At 42.6% G+C, this 16,027-nt stretch overlaps 1 protein-coding gene across 1 annotated transcript in view; it reads right to left on the bottom strand.

Moving 5' to 3' along the window:
- EXOC2 (exocyst complex component 2) overlaps window positions 1–16,027 on the bottom strand; it is a 125,537-nt gene that overhangs the window by 82,015 nt on the left and 27,495 nt on the right. Inside the window, exons 6-10 of the mRNA XM_007448305.1 lie at window positions 14,813–14,893; window positions 6,867–7,012; window positions 6,651–6,732; window positions 5,811–5,913; window positions 2,022–2,140 (exon numbers count right to left, since the gene is read on the bottom strand). Of these exons, the coding sequence (XP_007448367.1) occupies window positions 2,022–2,140; window positions 5,811–5,913; window positions 6,651–6,732; window positions 6,867–7,012; window positions 14,813–14,893 (531 nt within the window). The remainder of the gene's footprint in view (window positions 1–2,021; window positions 2,141–5,810; window positions 5,914–6,650; window positions 6,733–6,866; window positions 7,013–14,812; window positions 14,894–16,027) is intronic.

The following is a 16,027-nucleotide window of genomic DNA, read 5'->3' as shown; positions in this document are numbered from 1 at the left end:
TTTCCCTGGAAGACTCACATCCCTCATTTAGGTCCAGTGGCAACAACACCTCCGCTAGGAAACTTCCTTGGGCCTCCCGCTAACAAGACCGAGGCAGAGTTCTGCACTCCCCACTTCGCAATACCTTTCACAAGTACACTTATGTAATAAACAACATGTGAATTGTTTAAAGACATAGGTCTCTCTCACTAGACTACAAGCTCCAAGAGGCCAGAGACCATGTGGGTCTTGCTCATCACGGCTCTTCAGTCCCGAGAGCACATCCACCACACTGATTACCAGCCCCGGCTGCACCACAGTCTCCTGGGAGGTTTCAAAAATACTGCTGCATGGACTCCACTGCTAGAGAGTCTAATATAATGGTCAGGAATGGGGAGGACGCTGGGAAGTGACAGTCTTTAAAAAAACCCAGGGGGTTGTGACAGGCAGCCACGTCGAGAGTCCTGCCCAACAGAGCAGACTCAGTACACGAGAACCTGAGGACGTCTAAATACCCGCCAGCGACCTCAGACTGTGTATATGTTGTTTGATGTCATTTTCACTTGCTAAAACTATAAAATAATTAATGACATACTAGAAATTTAGATATGGCATCAGTAAAGAGATATTTGGGTTTTCCTAAACAACAACATTAGAAAAGAACAGACTCATAGTTGGAAAATACTCAACTCCAAGCCACCTAATTCACGACAAAACTAAACTATAAATAAATAATCATGGCCTCTCTGTGGCACCTCCTTCTGTGCCAGGACTGCTCTCATGTTACCTCACTTTCTCGTCCGGAAACCTTGTAAGAACCGCTGCGCCTTATTTATACAATCTATTTGGTGTCTCAGGCCACCGAAACTGCATTTGCCAAGGTCACCAACAGCCTCAGCACAAAATCTAAAGGACACCCCTTTATCGGACTCTTCGCCTTAAAACCCTCGCTGGCCCTCCTTCCCCTCCCGGCTCCCTGCGGTGTACAGACTCTGCCTAGGCTCTGCCCTACATTCCTGCACTGCCTTCCTTCTGCTCCTTCTGGAGTGAATATGCCAACTCCCAGGGACCATCTACGTGCAGACCACACCCAAACCTCTCACTCTTTAAATTCAGTTACCTACCGGACGCCTCCACTTGTCCGTCAGACAACCGCACAGCAACCGGGTCCAAAGAAAAGGGAAGGCCGTCTCCTCCTCGCCCCAACCCCACGGCGCCCCATCCCAACCAGCTGCCAAGGTCAGACGCCTGGGCTTCACCGAGCCCCTCCTACCCCTCCGTCCACCACCAAGTCCTGTGATCGCAGGTTCCGGACAGCTCTTGAATCCCCTCCTCCTCCACACCCACGGCCCCCGTGCCGGCGACGGCAGCCTCCTAACCGGCTCCACTGTCCCCATCTCATCGGTCTTTCCCAGGCTTCAAACCCCTGGACGAAGTCCATCCAGGCCCGGGGCCTCCTCACCCGGCCTCAAGTCCTGCCACTGTGCCGGCTGTGAACCAGCTGTGACTCTTCCTCCACTCTCCTCAGGGCCTGTGCTGGAGGCGGCCCGGCCGGCATTCCTCGTCCTCTAGGTTCTCTGCTAACACAGAGCCCTGTCTGAGACACGTCCCCAAACCTGCCATCTACCAGTCACAACCTGGTACTTGGTTAGTTGAGCTCCATGAGCGCTGGGACTGCGTCCGTGCACCTGGACTTGGCATGGTGCCTGGTGTGCAGCAGGGCTCAACATGCACTTGATGGAATAGTGAGTGTACTGTTCCTGTTGATCAAGACTAGTATCATTTCTACAATATCAGGTCGCTTCCACAAGAGGTAACTGTTCCATAAGCCGAACCTTTATCAACACTGCCAGTCAACCGTGAGACAGGCATGCTGAGAGGGCTTTCTCCCTCCCCTGCTCTCTTACTCGCCCAGGGAGGATGCTAACCGGGGCGGAGGCAGGTATAGTTACAAAAGGAACGACTCATCCCTCGATCAAGAGCGTTCCCAGAGTGTGTCGAGTGACGAGGGGCAGGACGCACGCAGGGAGAAAGGGCCTTGCCTTTGAGGTCCCGCACGCAGCCCTCCTGGCAGCTGTGCATGAGCTGGAGGATCCATCGGTGCTGGGCTCCGATGCACTGCCACGCAGGGTCGCCTGGCGCGTGGAGGTCAGACAGGTACCTGAAACAGCAAGGCCAAGGCTGACCCAGTCAGCTTCTGCTGCACAGCCATAGTGAGGACAAGAGGAAAGCCAGCATATCTTAAAGTCATCACTTTTAAGGAAACCTAAAACTTTATCAATTAGTAAAGCATCCATCAGTACTAGTCTTCAATATCCAGTTCTAAATGAAATATATTCAGATTTCTTTTCAGGCAATTAACAAACAATAAACCTACATTTTAAGAAGTTAGGACTTTATAAAAATACAACCAAAGACAAAGACGACTTGAAATGCCCCTATAACGCCCAGTGAGAGCGTATCTTTATGATTACATTTTGTTCACAGAGTGTTTCTACTGAGTTCTCAGTCACACAGAAAACAGGTAAGAGCCAGCAGAGGCCTCAGTGTGAATATTTCTTCATTCCTTTCTGGTCTGAAATACGGCCACGAGGTGGCAGTGTGACCCTTTTTTCTGCAGGATCCAAACAGGGCAACACTTTATTACACAAAGAGATTCTGGTGACAGCAAGCACTGACTTCTAAGTCTAAACTCTAATTCATGAGAAGATATTTCTCTAGAAAATACAGTATAGATGGGCATTTTTCTTAGTTTTAAAATAGTTCTTAAAATATTTAAAGTCTTCTTTCTCTGTAAAAATTCCAAACCCAGATAGACAACCTGAAAAATTTCTGCCAAATATTATTCAAAACTCAGCCCTCATGAAATATATAAATGTAACAAGTTAAATCCAATTAAATCAACCTCAAAAGCTGGACTTATTGTCTTAAAATAACTCTTAAACCCTAAGCTGTCTGTTGCCTTGGGGTTAAAAGTTTTGTTCAAGAATAAATTTTAATTAATGGTGACAAGCTGTGACCTCTAAACATGCAGGGACACACCTGGGCTTCTCTCCCCAGCTTCTGCAATACTGAGTATTTCCTTACTCAGTCTTCTCAATTAGCAGCTAATTAGAGGAGAAACAAGTTAGTGGCAAATAAAACACTGAGAAGAAACCTGACAGCACATTCGGGAACAACCCACCTCCCCTGACCTCCACGGGCTAACGGGGAAGAATGGTTTCCGAGGACAGCGGGGTGTCCCGTGCGGGCTCCTCTCCTACCCGAGCCATGACCCTTTATTTATAAGGGCCAGGAGGCTGTCTGTGCTGAGAGTCTGGCAAATCAATTACCAGCATCCCCAGGAGGATCTAACAGGTGACGTTCAGCAAAGCCTTCAAAACCTAATCTGAGTCTTCCCCTCACACAGGCTTTCCTCTTCTATCCTCTGGAATGTAAATATGACAAATAGTACATTGTGTCATTTCTTTCCCCAAACGTGAGCTTCCACTCTTCCTGCCAGGGAGGGACTGTCTGCCAGAGGTGCCCTCAGACAGGTCCTGCTGCACCTCCTGACGCTGGCACTCAACAGCAACCTCAGATCGGCAGCAGCAGTAAATATGGCATCGTCCCTGTTGGAGGGCGGCTTCCCTCCCTCTGTGTGCACACACCACCAGCAGCACACAGAGGGGCTGTCACAGGGCTCGCTCTCGAGCAGCACAGCAAGATCAACATGCCTTTCTGCTCAGCATCTTCTCAGATTATGTCTTTTTAGTATGCTGACTAGGTCCTCCCAAAATTTAATAATAATTCTCTATCATCTTGCTAATGGGTATTACATAAAAGAGTTTTATAAAGAAAGATAAATTTGTTGTCTCAGAAACTCTGCAGTGTCTCAGTTCAAAAGCACAACTTGTGCTAGGCTCTTCCTTGGTTAAATGACTTAATCCAATGAGCGTCTTCTTTTCTTTTAGTATATAGTTTCATTTCAAAGATCTTGGCTTAGCATATGATACAGATTATTGCTATTTCTTTTAAATACGTGTTATCTGAGAACACTTTTTTAAAAACTTTTTTAGAGGGCAGAAGGTAAGGAATGTTAATTATGATGAGCATGGGCTCAAAATTTTTAAATTTAAGAATTAAAGTCTTTAGCCATACTCGAACATGATTTTTAACAATTACCAAGGACAGAATCACACTGGCATGGAAGAAGTATGTGGTACTTTGCTTCTTACTTGAGCTACTAGCCTCACCAGAGTAAGGAGAGTGAAAAGCATCAGGATGTCTTTAGGTAGATACAGCAGTGAACAACAGCACAACAACACAGGGGTAATCTGACTCGCTCATTCCCTGCGCAACCTGGTTACGTGAGCGCTAAGAGATGGAGTTTTGCTGATGATAAAGTTGAGAGTCTCACCCCCACTTGGTGCTCAAAGGACTGTGCACCATAGATTCCAAAGTCCAACAGATATTTGGTCTGGTTGTGATGTTGTCTTTCCTATTCATTAATAATGAAACCCATAATTTAAGAAGGATGATAAAATTGCTCAGTATCTTCTCAAAGTATCAAAAATAAAATAATGATTAAAAAATAAGTAAATGACTTGACATTCTCAGTGACATTCTTGTTCTTTTTCTTTAAAATGACAGGGAATAAAACATTAAATAGGCCATTTTAAAGAATCTTTTTTAACACCCACCATCTTTTAAATGGTATCCAGTAGGTTAACCAGTCACAGGAACCGTACATGAGTAATCTACATAAATGGTAATTCGCTACACAAAGAAATCCTGCACTCAATAAGGTTTAACGTATCAGCAAATGAAAAAGAATAAGTGTAAACAGGTAAATAGACACAAAGCCCGATTAGTGAAGCAACACAGCAGAACACAGACAAGATGCTAACCAGCTATGTTTCCTACATGAGAGATTAACCTTCCTGGAACTCTGTTATTTTACATGTTAAAAAAAAAAAAAAAAAAAAAAAAGGCGGTTGGATAACTAATGTGCAGTTTATTTGCAGCATTAGATTTCTATGATTCTACAGGCCAGAAAAATCTCCCAAATGCATTCTTTCCTCTGGGGGCACTTAGAGAAAAGCAAAGACAGGCTGTGAAGCCAGACAGACAGGGAGACCTGTGGCAGTGCGCGCCGAGCAGCGACCGCTCTGAGTCCCAGGTCCTCACCTGCGCGCCAGGTGTGATGCAGACACCGTATGGCGGCTGTGAGGCTCAGACACAGCTGCGCAGGCTTGTTTGGGGTGTGGGGGGGCAGTCAGCAGTTCCAGCACCCCTGCGCCTGCTGAAGCCCTTCCCTCTCGGGCAACATGGTTCCCTCTATGCTGTGGTGTCCATGGCTTTTGCTGTTACTGCTTTTCTTTTTCACGTAAGCCCTCCCACTTCCTTTTCAAGACTGAAAGCTTTCAGAATTTTCTCGCTGCTGAGCCCTGGCCACTCTCGGGGCACCAGAGACCCTCCCGCCTGTGGGACAGTGCCACCCTCTAAGCCAGTCAGGGAGTCCCCACCTGCGGGGGCCCATGGGGAGCCCCCCGCAACCCCGGGCCGGGGAAGATGCTGTGGACGGGAGGAGAGGTGCAATGAGGCTACTTTTCCTTTCTCCAAACCGGCAGGATTTCCTTGCCTTTAAAGAGTGAGTGCTCCCAAATTTTTGAGTACACAAAAGAATTTTGGTGTCCTACACTAGGTAGCCCTAAATTTCTGCTACTTGTCTTCCCTTTTACCGTTTCATCAATCTCCCAATTTCCCCCAAATCAGCTTTAAGAGTTACATGATGTATGCAGCACTATCCAGACACATGTGATTTGTCAAAATTCTTGCAGAAGGTTTACCTTATATAACGTTTTTGGTCATGTAAGGTCGATGGTGTCTCAAGCAACTTATCCAGAAGTAATTCTCTTAAAGCTTCAATCCGTGTTTCTACTTCAGCATAATCTGTTTAAAAAGGAAAGAATTACACGACTCACAGAATGAAAATTTAAAATCCAATTACGGAAAGCAGAACAGTGGCTGCCTTGGGGTAGAGGGGCGACTGAGAAGAGGCAAGAGGGAAATTTCCGGAGCGATGAAAACGCTCTATCCAGGGTGTGGGTTCCACGGGCGTGTGTATTTGTCAAACTCACTGAGCTGCAACATGTAAGCCTGTGCATATCACTGCATGTAAATTTACCACAATAAAAATAAAATTATTTACAAATTTAATCAAGCCCTGTGATATTTCTCCCAGTTAATAAGGCATGACCATAAGGCATTTTAGGTTTTTCTTATTTTCTGTAACTCTAGCCTTAGAGATAATTTCAAAAGTTGTTTAGTTTACTTTAAAGTAGGGTTAGAATTCATAAATATATGGGTCTTTCTGAAGAGGGAAGATTAAAATGTAGATTTATGTTTCTGTAAAATATCTATAACTGATTCTTTCCAGTAGAAAAGACTTTAAATAGCAACATGATTAACAAGCAGCAAAGAACGTCCAAGACCAACCTATCCTACAGTTTTCACTCCATCTTAGTAAGAAAAGCCATCCTGTTACTTCTGAAGTAACTGTCTTACACTTGAGAAAGGGCACCATATAAACAAAAACTAAAACGAATGTAACATTCTTTGCAGACTACATTCCACATTCTTCCTGTAAAAGCAAAGTAGAAAATCTAAAAGTAATAAACAAATCTTACATTTCTTGAAAACTTGCACCTCCGTTTTCCCAAAAAGTGACTTGGCCTTTTCATAATCATTAATAACCACATCATAATCACCCTTTAAAATAAAGAAACATTTTGGAGACCGTCAGTAAAGTTTAATGAAGACATTTGGTTAAGATAAAAAACATCTTAACAACTCTTTAAAATTTATGACATCTATGACCATAGGTACATAAATATGCACTCTACCTTTTGGATATTCCTTTCAATACTTAGAGGAAGGTTGAAGAGAAACTTAAATCGCTGCAGCACATTGAGCGCATTTCTAGTGGAATCCGCCTTGTCCTTACGACCCAAGACTTCTTGAAATAATGTGTCTGCAGTGTTACTTGCTCCTATTTTAAAAGGACAAAAAGAAACTTAGATAAAAACTATAATTTTAATCATAAAATGTGTCACTGGACAAAAGAAATAAAATGTTACACTGCTATTGCACTTAATATTAAAACTCAGTAGTAGACTTTTCTAAAAGTCAGCTATATTGGAGTTTTTTTTTATGATTTGCTAACACACAATTTCCTTTTTGCCTCTGAAGTCTTTTCATACGTGTATACCAATTAATGGTATCCAATTAAGAATAACCATACTTACCGGGCCCAAATAAATTGTCTAATGTCAATCTACGTTTATTTTAGCTTCTTTTAAGTTTTACAGCATTATGGACCCTTAGGTTATTTCATTAATTCAGACAACAGGTTAAAACCCACACATATACATGTGTGCACACAAAGTACACTAGTTAAATTCTCTGGATTCAATATTTACAGATCCATAGTAATAAAAATAAAAAAGGAAAAACTTTTTCAGAAAAGTTGTTCAAAAGAAATATTTTAGACCTAATCCTGCTTCTACATAAAATTATCTATTTATGTAGCAGGCACAAAAAACGATATAAGCAATTTAAAATGTCAAACTTTAACACACCACTATTAATGAATATTTCTTAAATCAGCTTGATATTTCTTAAAATGATACACAGACTGGACATTCTATATATATGTATTTTTTTACCTTAGAGACCTCAAACTCTACGAATCACTGTCATGAAAGAGTTTCTTTATCTAAAACAAAATTTACTGTGTACAAAAATAGTTAAGCTTTTTCAACTTGTGAATTATTTTTAATTAGTCACAAGGAAAGGGAAGAAAAAGGATAAACTTTTTTTGGCTGTTTGACCACTGCTCATAAAAAGTTTCTACATTATCTGGTCTAGTGACTATACTTTAAGCAAAGATGAAAAAAACGACCTCAGTCTCGCTGGGTGGCTGGCATGCCGCATTCTCTGGTCCACACTGTGGGTGGCCTGAGTGTGTTAAAAGTCATCTTTGTAACATAATTGTTTTATCTAAATAATGTTTAAATTCTGTTGAAATTTTAAAGGCCTGGTATAAAAACTTTGTTTTGTCAGGACAGCTATTTTCACCACCTGCTTATTTAACGTAGAATACTAAATTTCTACTCTGAGAAAAAAAAATATATTCCCTTCTTGCCACCAAACCATATAATGATGACTAAATGAATACTGGAAATGTGATTAAGGTTAAAAGTATTTTTATTGGAAGAAAATTAATATTAAGTATTTGTTTATCATTTAGAAATAAACTTCACCAATTGAGGCTTCATGAATGAATTAGATACGTGAATGGGGACTGAATATTTTTAAAGGTTGATTACTTATGTGTGCGCTGCGGATGTTAAATCCCCAAGCACTTTCTCTACAATGAAGGAGCACAAAATATCAAAACTAGATTTTTTTTTTCATCTTATTTTAAAGACAATAAAAAAATACAAACTAATAATTTCAAACTCCCCTAAAAGTTATAACAAGCACAGGTAGAAAATCTGCTTAAAATTAAATAAAATGTAAATATTTAATACAGAAAAACTTATAGGCAGAAATTATAAAATTAAAATTTAATTTAGTTACACAGAAATGTATACATATAGAGAATTCTAATTTACGTACAAATTTTAAGTCATGAAATTATGATTTTAATTTATAGATAATTTCTGTCCATAAATTATTCTGTTGCAAACTTTACTGCATTCACAATAAAATTCTGGGAGTTCATAGCTCTGATAACTGGATGATTATAGACAGCAAGAAAAGAAACGAAAGCAGGGAAACCGAGATTTGTGCAAGCAGATAAAAAAGCAGCAGCAGCTCATCAGCCACACCTGAGGGCAGCTGAGAGGAGAAGGGCACGCTGGCCCCACGAGCGGAGGCAGGGCCGCCCTGAAGGCCACCTGTGCCAGCCCACGAGCAGCCCTGGGCACGTGCAGGCTGAAGGCTGTCCCCTTCCCCCAACAGGGACACTGCATCATGGTCTTGGGGATGGATGCCCCCCCCTGCACTGACAGCAATGACACTGGCCTCAGCTGGGCTGGCAGGGCAGTGATATTTTCCTCAGCATGAGACAGGGAGACGCGGATGGACCCGGAGGGCTCCACGCCACGTCCAGTCACAGAAAGACAGACCCTGAGTGGCTCCACTTAACATGTGGAGCCTGAAAAGCCGAGCTCTTGTAAGCAGGCCGGGCTGGGGCCTCAGGGAGATGGATGCGCTCTGAGGATTGATGCATAGCATCGGAAACAGAGCTAACAATGCTGTACCGTAGCCTGAAAGTGGCTTCAAGAGGAAATCTCAAACATTCTCATCATAAACAAATGGAATTACGTGTGGCAACAGCGCTGGCGGGGGTGGGGGTGGGGTGAACACGCGGCATCACAGACACGTATCTAAACCATCACACTGCGCACCTTAAACTTGCACAATGTCCTGTGTCAACTATATCTCAGCAGAGCTGGAGAATAAGATGGGAAGACAAGTCACTGCAGTACTGCCCACTGACCAATCAAACTCATACCTGCCCTCAAAGATGGAAAAACACTGTAACTGTGCCAGGAACCCGTCATCCACAAAAGCTAGTCATGTACTTCTGATGGCGCCTGGTCATTTCAAGCATGTTTATTAAAGTAAACACGAAGCTCTCTCTGGCCCCTTTTCACGGCACTGGCACCCAGCACAGAGGACAGTACGGGTGATGTATAACCTGCGTCTCTGCTTGATGGGAGCTGGGGGGATGGGGGGGATGGGAGGAGGCTTCCCCCTACACACCCACGACCCAGTTTACCCCAGGAACAATAAAGCTGAATGAAATTTAAGGTAACTTTTCAACGTATACTTAAATTCATAGCAAAACCAGGACACAAAGAGACTGAACAACCTGCTGTGTGTCTCGTTTATCTTAACAGACTCCAGAAAATGGCCAGACAGTCAGCTATCTGACATTACAGGGCGACATTACATGAACAAGGTCACTACCTGAGTCACCTAGTGCTTGTTCCCAGCCAGGCCTGACGCTGGGGTCCCACAAACCGCTGTCACGTCACCAGTGCACATTTCTACCGGTTTCTCTTCTGGTCTCTATCCAGCTCCCTCCAGTACATTCTCTGGACAGATGACAGAATGTTTTTTTAAAAGTTCACCATGTGACTTCCTTATGTAAAATCCTCCCACGGCTCACCAGTAGTCTCAAGATAAAGACAAACTCCACAACACCACACAGAGCTTGTCATGAGCAGACCCCTCGACCCGGCAGCCTCAGCCCTCACGTCTGCACCCCAGGGTACTCGGTCCTGCTTCACGGCCCACACCATCTCCCCTGAGGTCAGCGCCTTCCTCCTCGTGCGGCCTGCCCCGCCCAGGATGCACCTGGGCCCACTTAGTGCCCACCGGCCAATGTCAGCCTGCCTGGCCTGTCCCCCTCCTCTCCTGAGGCTCGCAGCCCTCCCCCGTCCTCTCTCCATCGGGGCCAGCAGAGCACTGTCACACCACAATTTAATCCCCTGCCTATCTGGTCCTACTTTTTCACTGCATTATAAACTCTCGGAAGTAAAGCACAAGTTTCATCCTCCTGTCCCTGAAGAGGAATAAGAGCGCTCAATAAACGCTTACAGGGCAAGTGCCAGAAACCAGCCTCAGAACCAGTGCCCAGGACTCTGTCCCCTGAGGGAGGGACAGCAAGCACAGGGCCCATGTGCAGGACCACGTCAGTGATCGGGCAGCTAAACCGAGCAGAGCAAGCAATCCTAATAATCAACGCGAAAACGACGCTTGTTCTGTGACTTAGAAAATTTTTGCTGAAACATTAAAAACTTGCTTACTGTTGGTTATAGATCAATAAGAAAATGAAAAAACAGTAAAACTAATTTTTATTTAGCACACTATAATAAAAAACATTAGAAACACTGAAAATTCAAGTGTTTAATTTCTTTGTAAAAAATATCATCAAGATAGCCCGCCTCTTCTTGTCATAAAGTTTACAGCACGTGTCAAGCATCTTTTCTGCGCTCGGACAAACAACGACGCTCGTTCCCACGTGTGTCTGCTGTACTTCCAGCTTCACGGGTCAGCTCTGAGCGCTCCGTCGGCCTCACTCCCTCTGCGTCGGCCTTACCTCCTCGTCGCACCCTCCTGGCTTCGGCGGGCAAGTCCACCCTCACTGAGCTCCTTGGGCCTCCCCGAGTCCACACCCCACCACAGCCACTTCTACAACCCAAGTCGTGCTGGACCTGAATTCCACTCACACTGTCACCACTTTCCCTTTTCTGATGCACTTTCATCTCTGTGGGCCAACTTCCCCTTCTGAGTCTCCATGTCTGTGAAATGTCTGCAAGCTTCTCTCTGGGAGACGAGGAGGCTGCCCACGGCCACACTCTGCTGTCTGAGCAGGACCTGGCAAGCGTCTGCAGTGGGTCCCCCCGACTCTGCAGGAAGAGCAGCTGGGCATGTTACTGCTGAACGTTCAGTGGACCGCAGAGCTAGCAACCAGGTGTGTGCTTGATGCAACGTGGCAAGAATACTGGTCACTGAAACCCACGCATCCCAAACCAGCAAGGCAGTCTGTAGTTTAAAGCGCAGGCTCAGAGCCAGATGCACAGACACAGATCCCAGCTCTGCCACTTACTGCTGATGTGACTTTAGGTAACGCGTTCAATCTTTCTGAGCCTCAGTTTTTCGTCAGTAAAATGTGGGTTACAGCACAAGCCTCCCGGGGTTACCAGGGGGGCTGAGCATCTGTGGACTGTGGGAGCAAGCCCTGACACCAGTGAGGGGCACAGAGGTCTAGCTGTCCCAGCTCTGGCGACACACACCTAGACCACACGGTCCCTCCCCACACCTGCCTGCCTAGCCCAGCCGCACCAGCCACACGGGGCTACTTCGACTTAAAGCCAAATTATTAAGACTGAATAAAAATTAAATTCCTCAGCAATACTAGTTCCATTTTAAGTGCTCAAGAGCTACATTTCCATCATGGCAGAAGTTCTGTTGAACGGCGCTGTTCTATGCTCTCGGAACAGGTAACAACACAGAGTGAGATATGTGGACTTGATAGAAATTAACAGTCATCACTGGCTTGAAATCAAGAAGGAATTATTAAATACCAAGGCAAATATGAGAAACATGTATCAGGGAAAACAAAAAAGAATTTCAATGAAAGGCTTCAACACTGATAAATTCTGAACAAAAGGGACTGAATTTCTTAGTCAACATCATCCTTTAGAAACAAAGTGAAAAAGCTTGCTCAAATTTAAAAAACTTTCATTTAAAATAACTCAGGGAAAATGCACGTAAGTTAGTATGTAATTATACACAAGATTAAAGCATTAATATAATCTAAGCAGATGTAGAGAATGGACTTGAGGACACGGGGAGGGGGAAGGGGAAGCTGGGATGAAGTGAGAGAGTGGCATGGACATATATACACTACCAAATGTTAGGTGGGAAGCAGCCGCATAGCACAGGGAGATCAGCTCGGTGCTCTGTGACCACCTAGAGGGGTGAGATAGGGAGGGTGGGAGGAAGATGCAAGAGGGAGGAGATATGGGGATATATGTGTACGTATAGCTGATTCACTTTGTTATGCAGCAGAAACTAACACACCACTGTAAAGCAATCATACTCCAATAAAGATGCTAATAAATAAATAAATAAATGGAGAAATAGGAATTCAAAAAAAAGAAAAAATATATAATTTAAGCAAACCGGACTACATTTGCACTCCTGCAAAATTTCTGTTTCAGTTCCCCAGCGGTACAGCTCCTAAAGATCGGTGAATCGGTGACCTGGGCACGCCGTCGGGGCAGGGGACCTGCTTGTTGGGCGGCAGCCACATCCCTCCCAGCTCCATACTCAACGCTGGACCCAGCACGGCACTTGACACAACCAGTCTTACAAATGTTCACCAAGCTGACCTAAACTAACACGACTTACCCTAAGATAGCAAACATCAACATCCAGTTGACATAAAAATGTTTCTAGGAAAAATGGACTGTTACAAAGGAATATAATCTACAGGAAATTTTTATCCCAGAAAGTCCGGACTCTCAAAGAAGTGACATTCACGTTAAGCCAACTTTACCCAAAAAAGAGCAAATTTCAGTAGAAAGGTAAAAGGACACATTTCTAGAAAAAGTTTGTGCTTATAAAGAAACAGAAGTAAAACCATTTCCCTTACAAATTTTATACCACAAGTCCCAAAGGAGAATTACCTAAACTACTGAAAAGAAAAAAATTACATTAACATACTATGCCAGGCCTCACCCATGAAACAGATCGTGATTTTTTCCAAACCTGAGCAAATATCCATTTTCTTCTACTGATACAATGAGATACTTACTAAGCCAGATTGTTCTCACAAGCCACCTTTTAAAAGTTGCTGACATAATCTTTTTTTTAAACAGATATCATGGTTTGATGGTTTTTTTAAACAGATATCATGGTTTCCTTCTCCAGGGAAAATAACATCCCTAAACAGAAAATATCCATCCAAGACCTTAAAATGTCTATGTTAATATAGAAATAGCTTTAGTAAATGCTTATTTGGGCTGAATTCTGAACATAGCCACTTGAACAAAGCTGGTGACTTGGTTCTCAGATGAGAACGAGGAACGAGGTAAAATCTCAAGGCAAAATGGTGATGATGATGATAATAATACCAACAACCAGAGACAAAAAAATTTAAAGTGCTGTTAAACTCATAAATTTTGGGATGAAATCCAAGTACTCAAATTCTACTACCAAGGAAAGCCTGTATCAAATTAAAGCTTCTTTCTAGGAAACACTTTTATTATTAGAGCTATCCCCAGGTTTAGATATTTGTCATTGACCAAAACCTTTTCCAGGTTTTGGTCAATGACAAATAGATATTTACAAAAAAGCTCAGAAACTTTTGCTGATGGGACTAAATTAAGCTAGACGTGCAAAACTGACTTGCTATCACAGTCCTGCATTTACAGAATCACTAAAGAGCCGATGCCGGGGTTCTTAAATGTTTCAGTTCTTCTCAACCCTACTCTACTTCCTGGAGAAATCACATGCTATATATGCTTATACTTGAGGACTAGGAGAGTCCTCTGGGCGTTACTGCTCCTTGTCAAATGTTTTCACTACATACGTGGAAGAGAATAATTTACTTTTAAGCCACTAATATTATAATAGGGATTGATTTATCTGATGAGTTTCTTCTAAATCAGTAGGATAAAGTAGCTGGAAGTACAGATGTCAGAAAAAAGAAGGGGAGGTGGACAGGGCCTCAAATTGCATGTATCAGTTTCTCTTGGCCTACAATTCCTACAAAATGTCTCCGAGTTGGAAACACTCAAGTATGCAGCTGCCTTAAAGTTGTTTTGGAAAAAGGTAAGGCATAAATAAATAGACAGCAGCTCGGTATCTGTCACTCTAGTAGCTGATGTTACTTGCACTTACGCTGGCACGTACTTGATGCTTTTTCAGGTTTTGGTCAATGACAATCTTGGTTACTGCTGCAGCATTTTTCTATCTTTGATGATGCTATTTATATCCTGGCCTCCTTTATGGTAACAAATTTTACTTTTTAAGAAGTACACTGGCTTGCTTTCAAATGATGAGTTCTCATAAATAAAATGCAAACAGAAAGAGAACATTCATTTTCAATGTTTTTATCCCCCTTTATGTTCACTAAATCACTACTATTTAGAAATAAATACTAAAATACAACTTACTGCCTTGTTCTGTGAAACCAGGTCCAAGAACTGTATCAAAGCTTGTTATGAAGTCCATAAATAGTTTCGGGTAGTAGGACAAAACTTACTGTTCAGAACATTCTCCAGTTTCTGCGTCATGGATCCTTCAACTTTTTCCGTTCCATCCGCTTCTAGTTTTTGATGGATGGCTAGAAAAAAGGATCTAGTTAAAATATAGGCTATTTTAATGGGTGGGAAAACATTACGTCAAAAGGACATTTTTAAACGGCATAAAAAATGGTCATATTTTCACTGCTAGAAGGAAGCACAAACACACAAAAACTCTGCACAAACTCTGCAAAGTAACCAGCAGACACCAGTATTAAGTCATGGTAGTTTAATGCTATTAAAATAGTACATAATACACGTACTTAGCCATCTGATCACCAAGGCTGAGTGGTAAAGACGGTTGAATTAAAAACGAAAAGTGAGGCTTAAATAACTAATATCTTTGATATCTGGCCATAAGAAAGTCATTCTTATTTCTCAGTTTCACCAACTACAAAATAGAAATACTACTATTTGATATCTATCAACCTCAAAATATTTAATTTCAGCCTTGGGATTTAACATGGCAAAATACGTATTATTCATATTCTATTCAGTCTGTAATTATTTCCCTGGAGGTTCTCAAGAAATATCTAGTAACATCTACCAATACGTCAATTTGTGGATGTACGAATTACACTGGAGTTGTTTGCTAACACTGACGCACATCTGAATGACTCTGATAAAGGGTATTAGGAAAGTGTTAATTTATATTTAAAAACTTTTACCTACTGAAGAGAGGAGGTTTTAAACAGCAGATCAGGCTTGCTCAGGTGACTCATTAAGAAAATTTTCAAAACAAATCTCCAAATACAATTTCAAATGCAAAAATGTGACACAGTAAAAGTAATAAAAATAGCAAGGCAAATATTATCGAGACATGACCATAAGCAGAGCACCATGATAAGTTTCTAACGCACGATGCATATCTGGTAAGAAGCCAATGATGAGCTTCTAATGTTATCTCTATTTCACAGATGGGAAAACCACAGCTCAGTAAAATTAAATAAGTTGACCAAGGTCACAAAGCAAACCCCCAAATTTGAGCTCAAGCGGTGTGATCCCACGACAAGAAGCTTCACCACATCCTGCCCACACAGCAAGGACAGGTGACCCAAACCCCCTCAGCCTTTGTTTCCACATCTGTAAACTGGGAACAACAGAACTACTATGTCAGTGGGGAACTGCATTCAGTTGCAAATACAAGACTTCTTTCCAAAATAACAGCTGCTGAG

This window comes from Lipotes vexillifer, unplaced genomic scaffold (assembly GCF_000442215.2).
Source record: "Lipotes vexillifer unplaced genomic scaffold, Lipotes_vexillifer_v1.1 scaffold1196, whole genome shotgun sequence".
Taxonomy (NCBI): Eukaryota; Metazoa; Chordata; class Mammalia; order Artiodactyla; family Lipotidae; genus Lipotes; species Lipotes vexillifer.
This window is presented reverse-complemented; position numbering and strand designations above follow the sequence as displayed.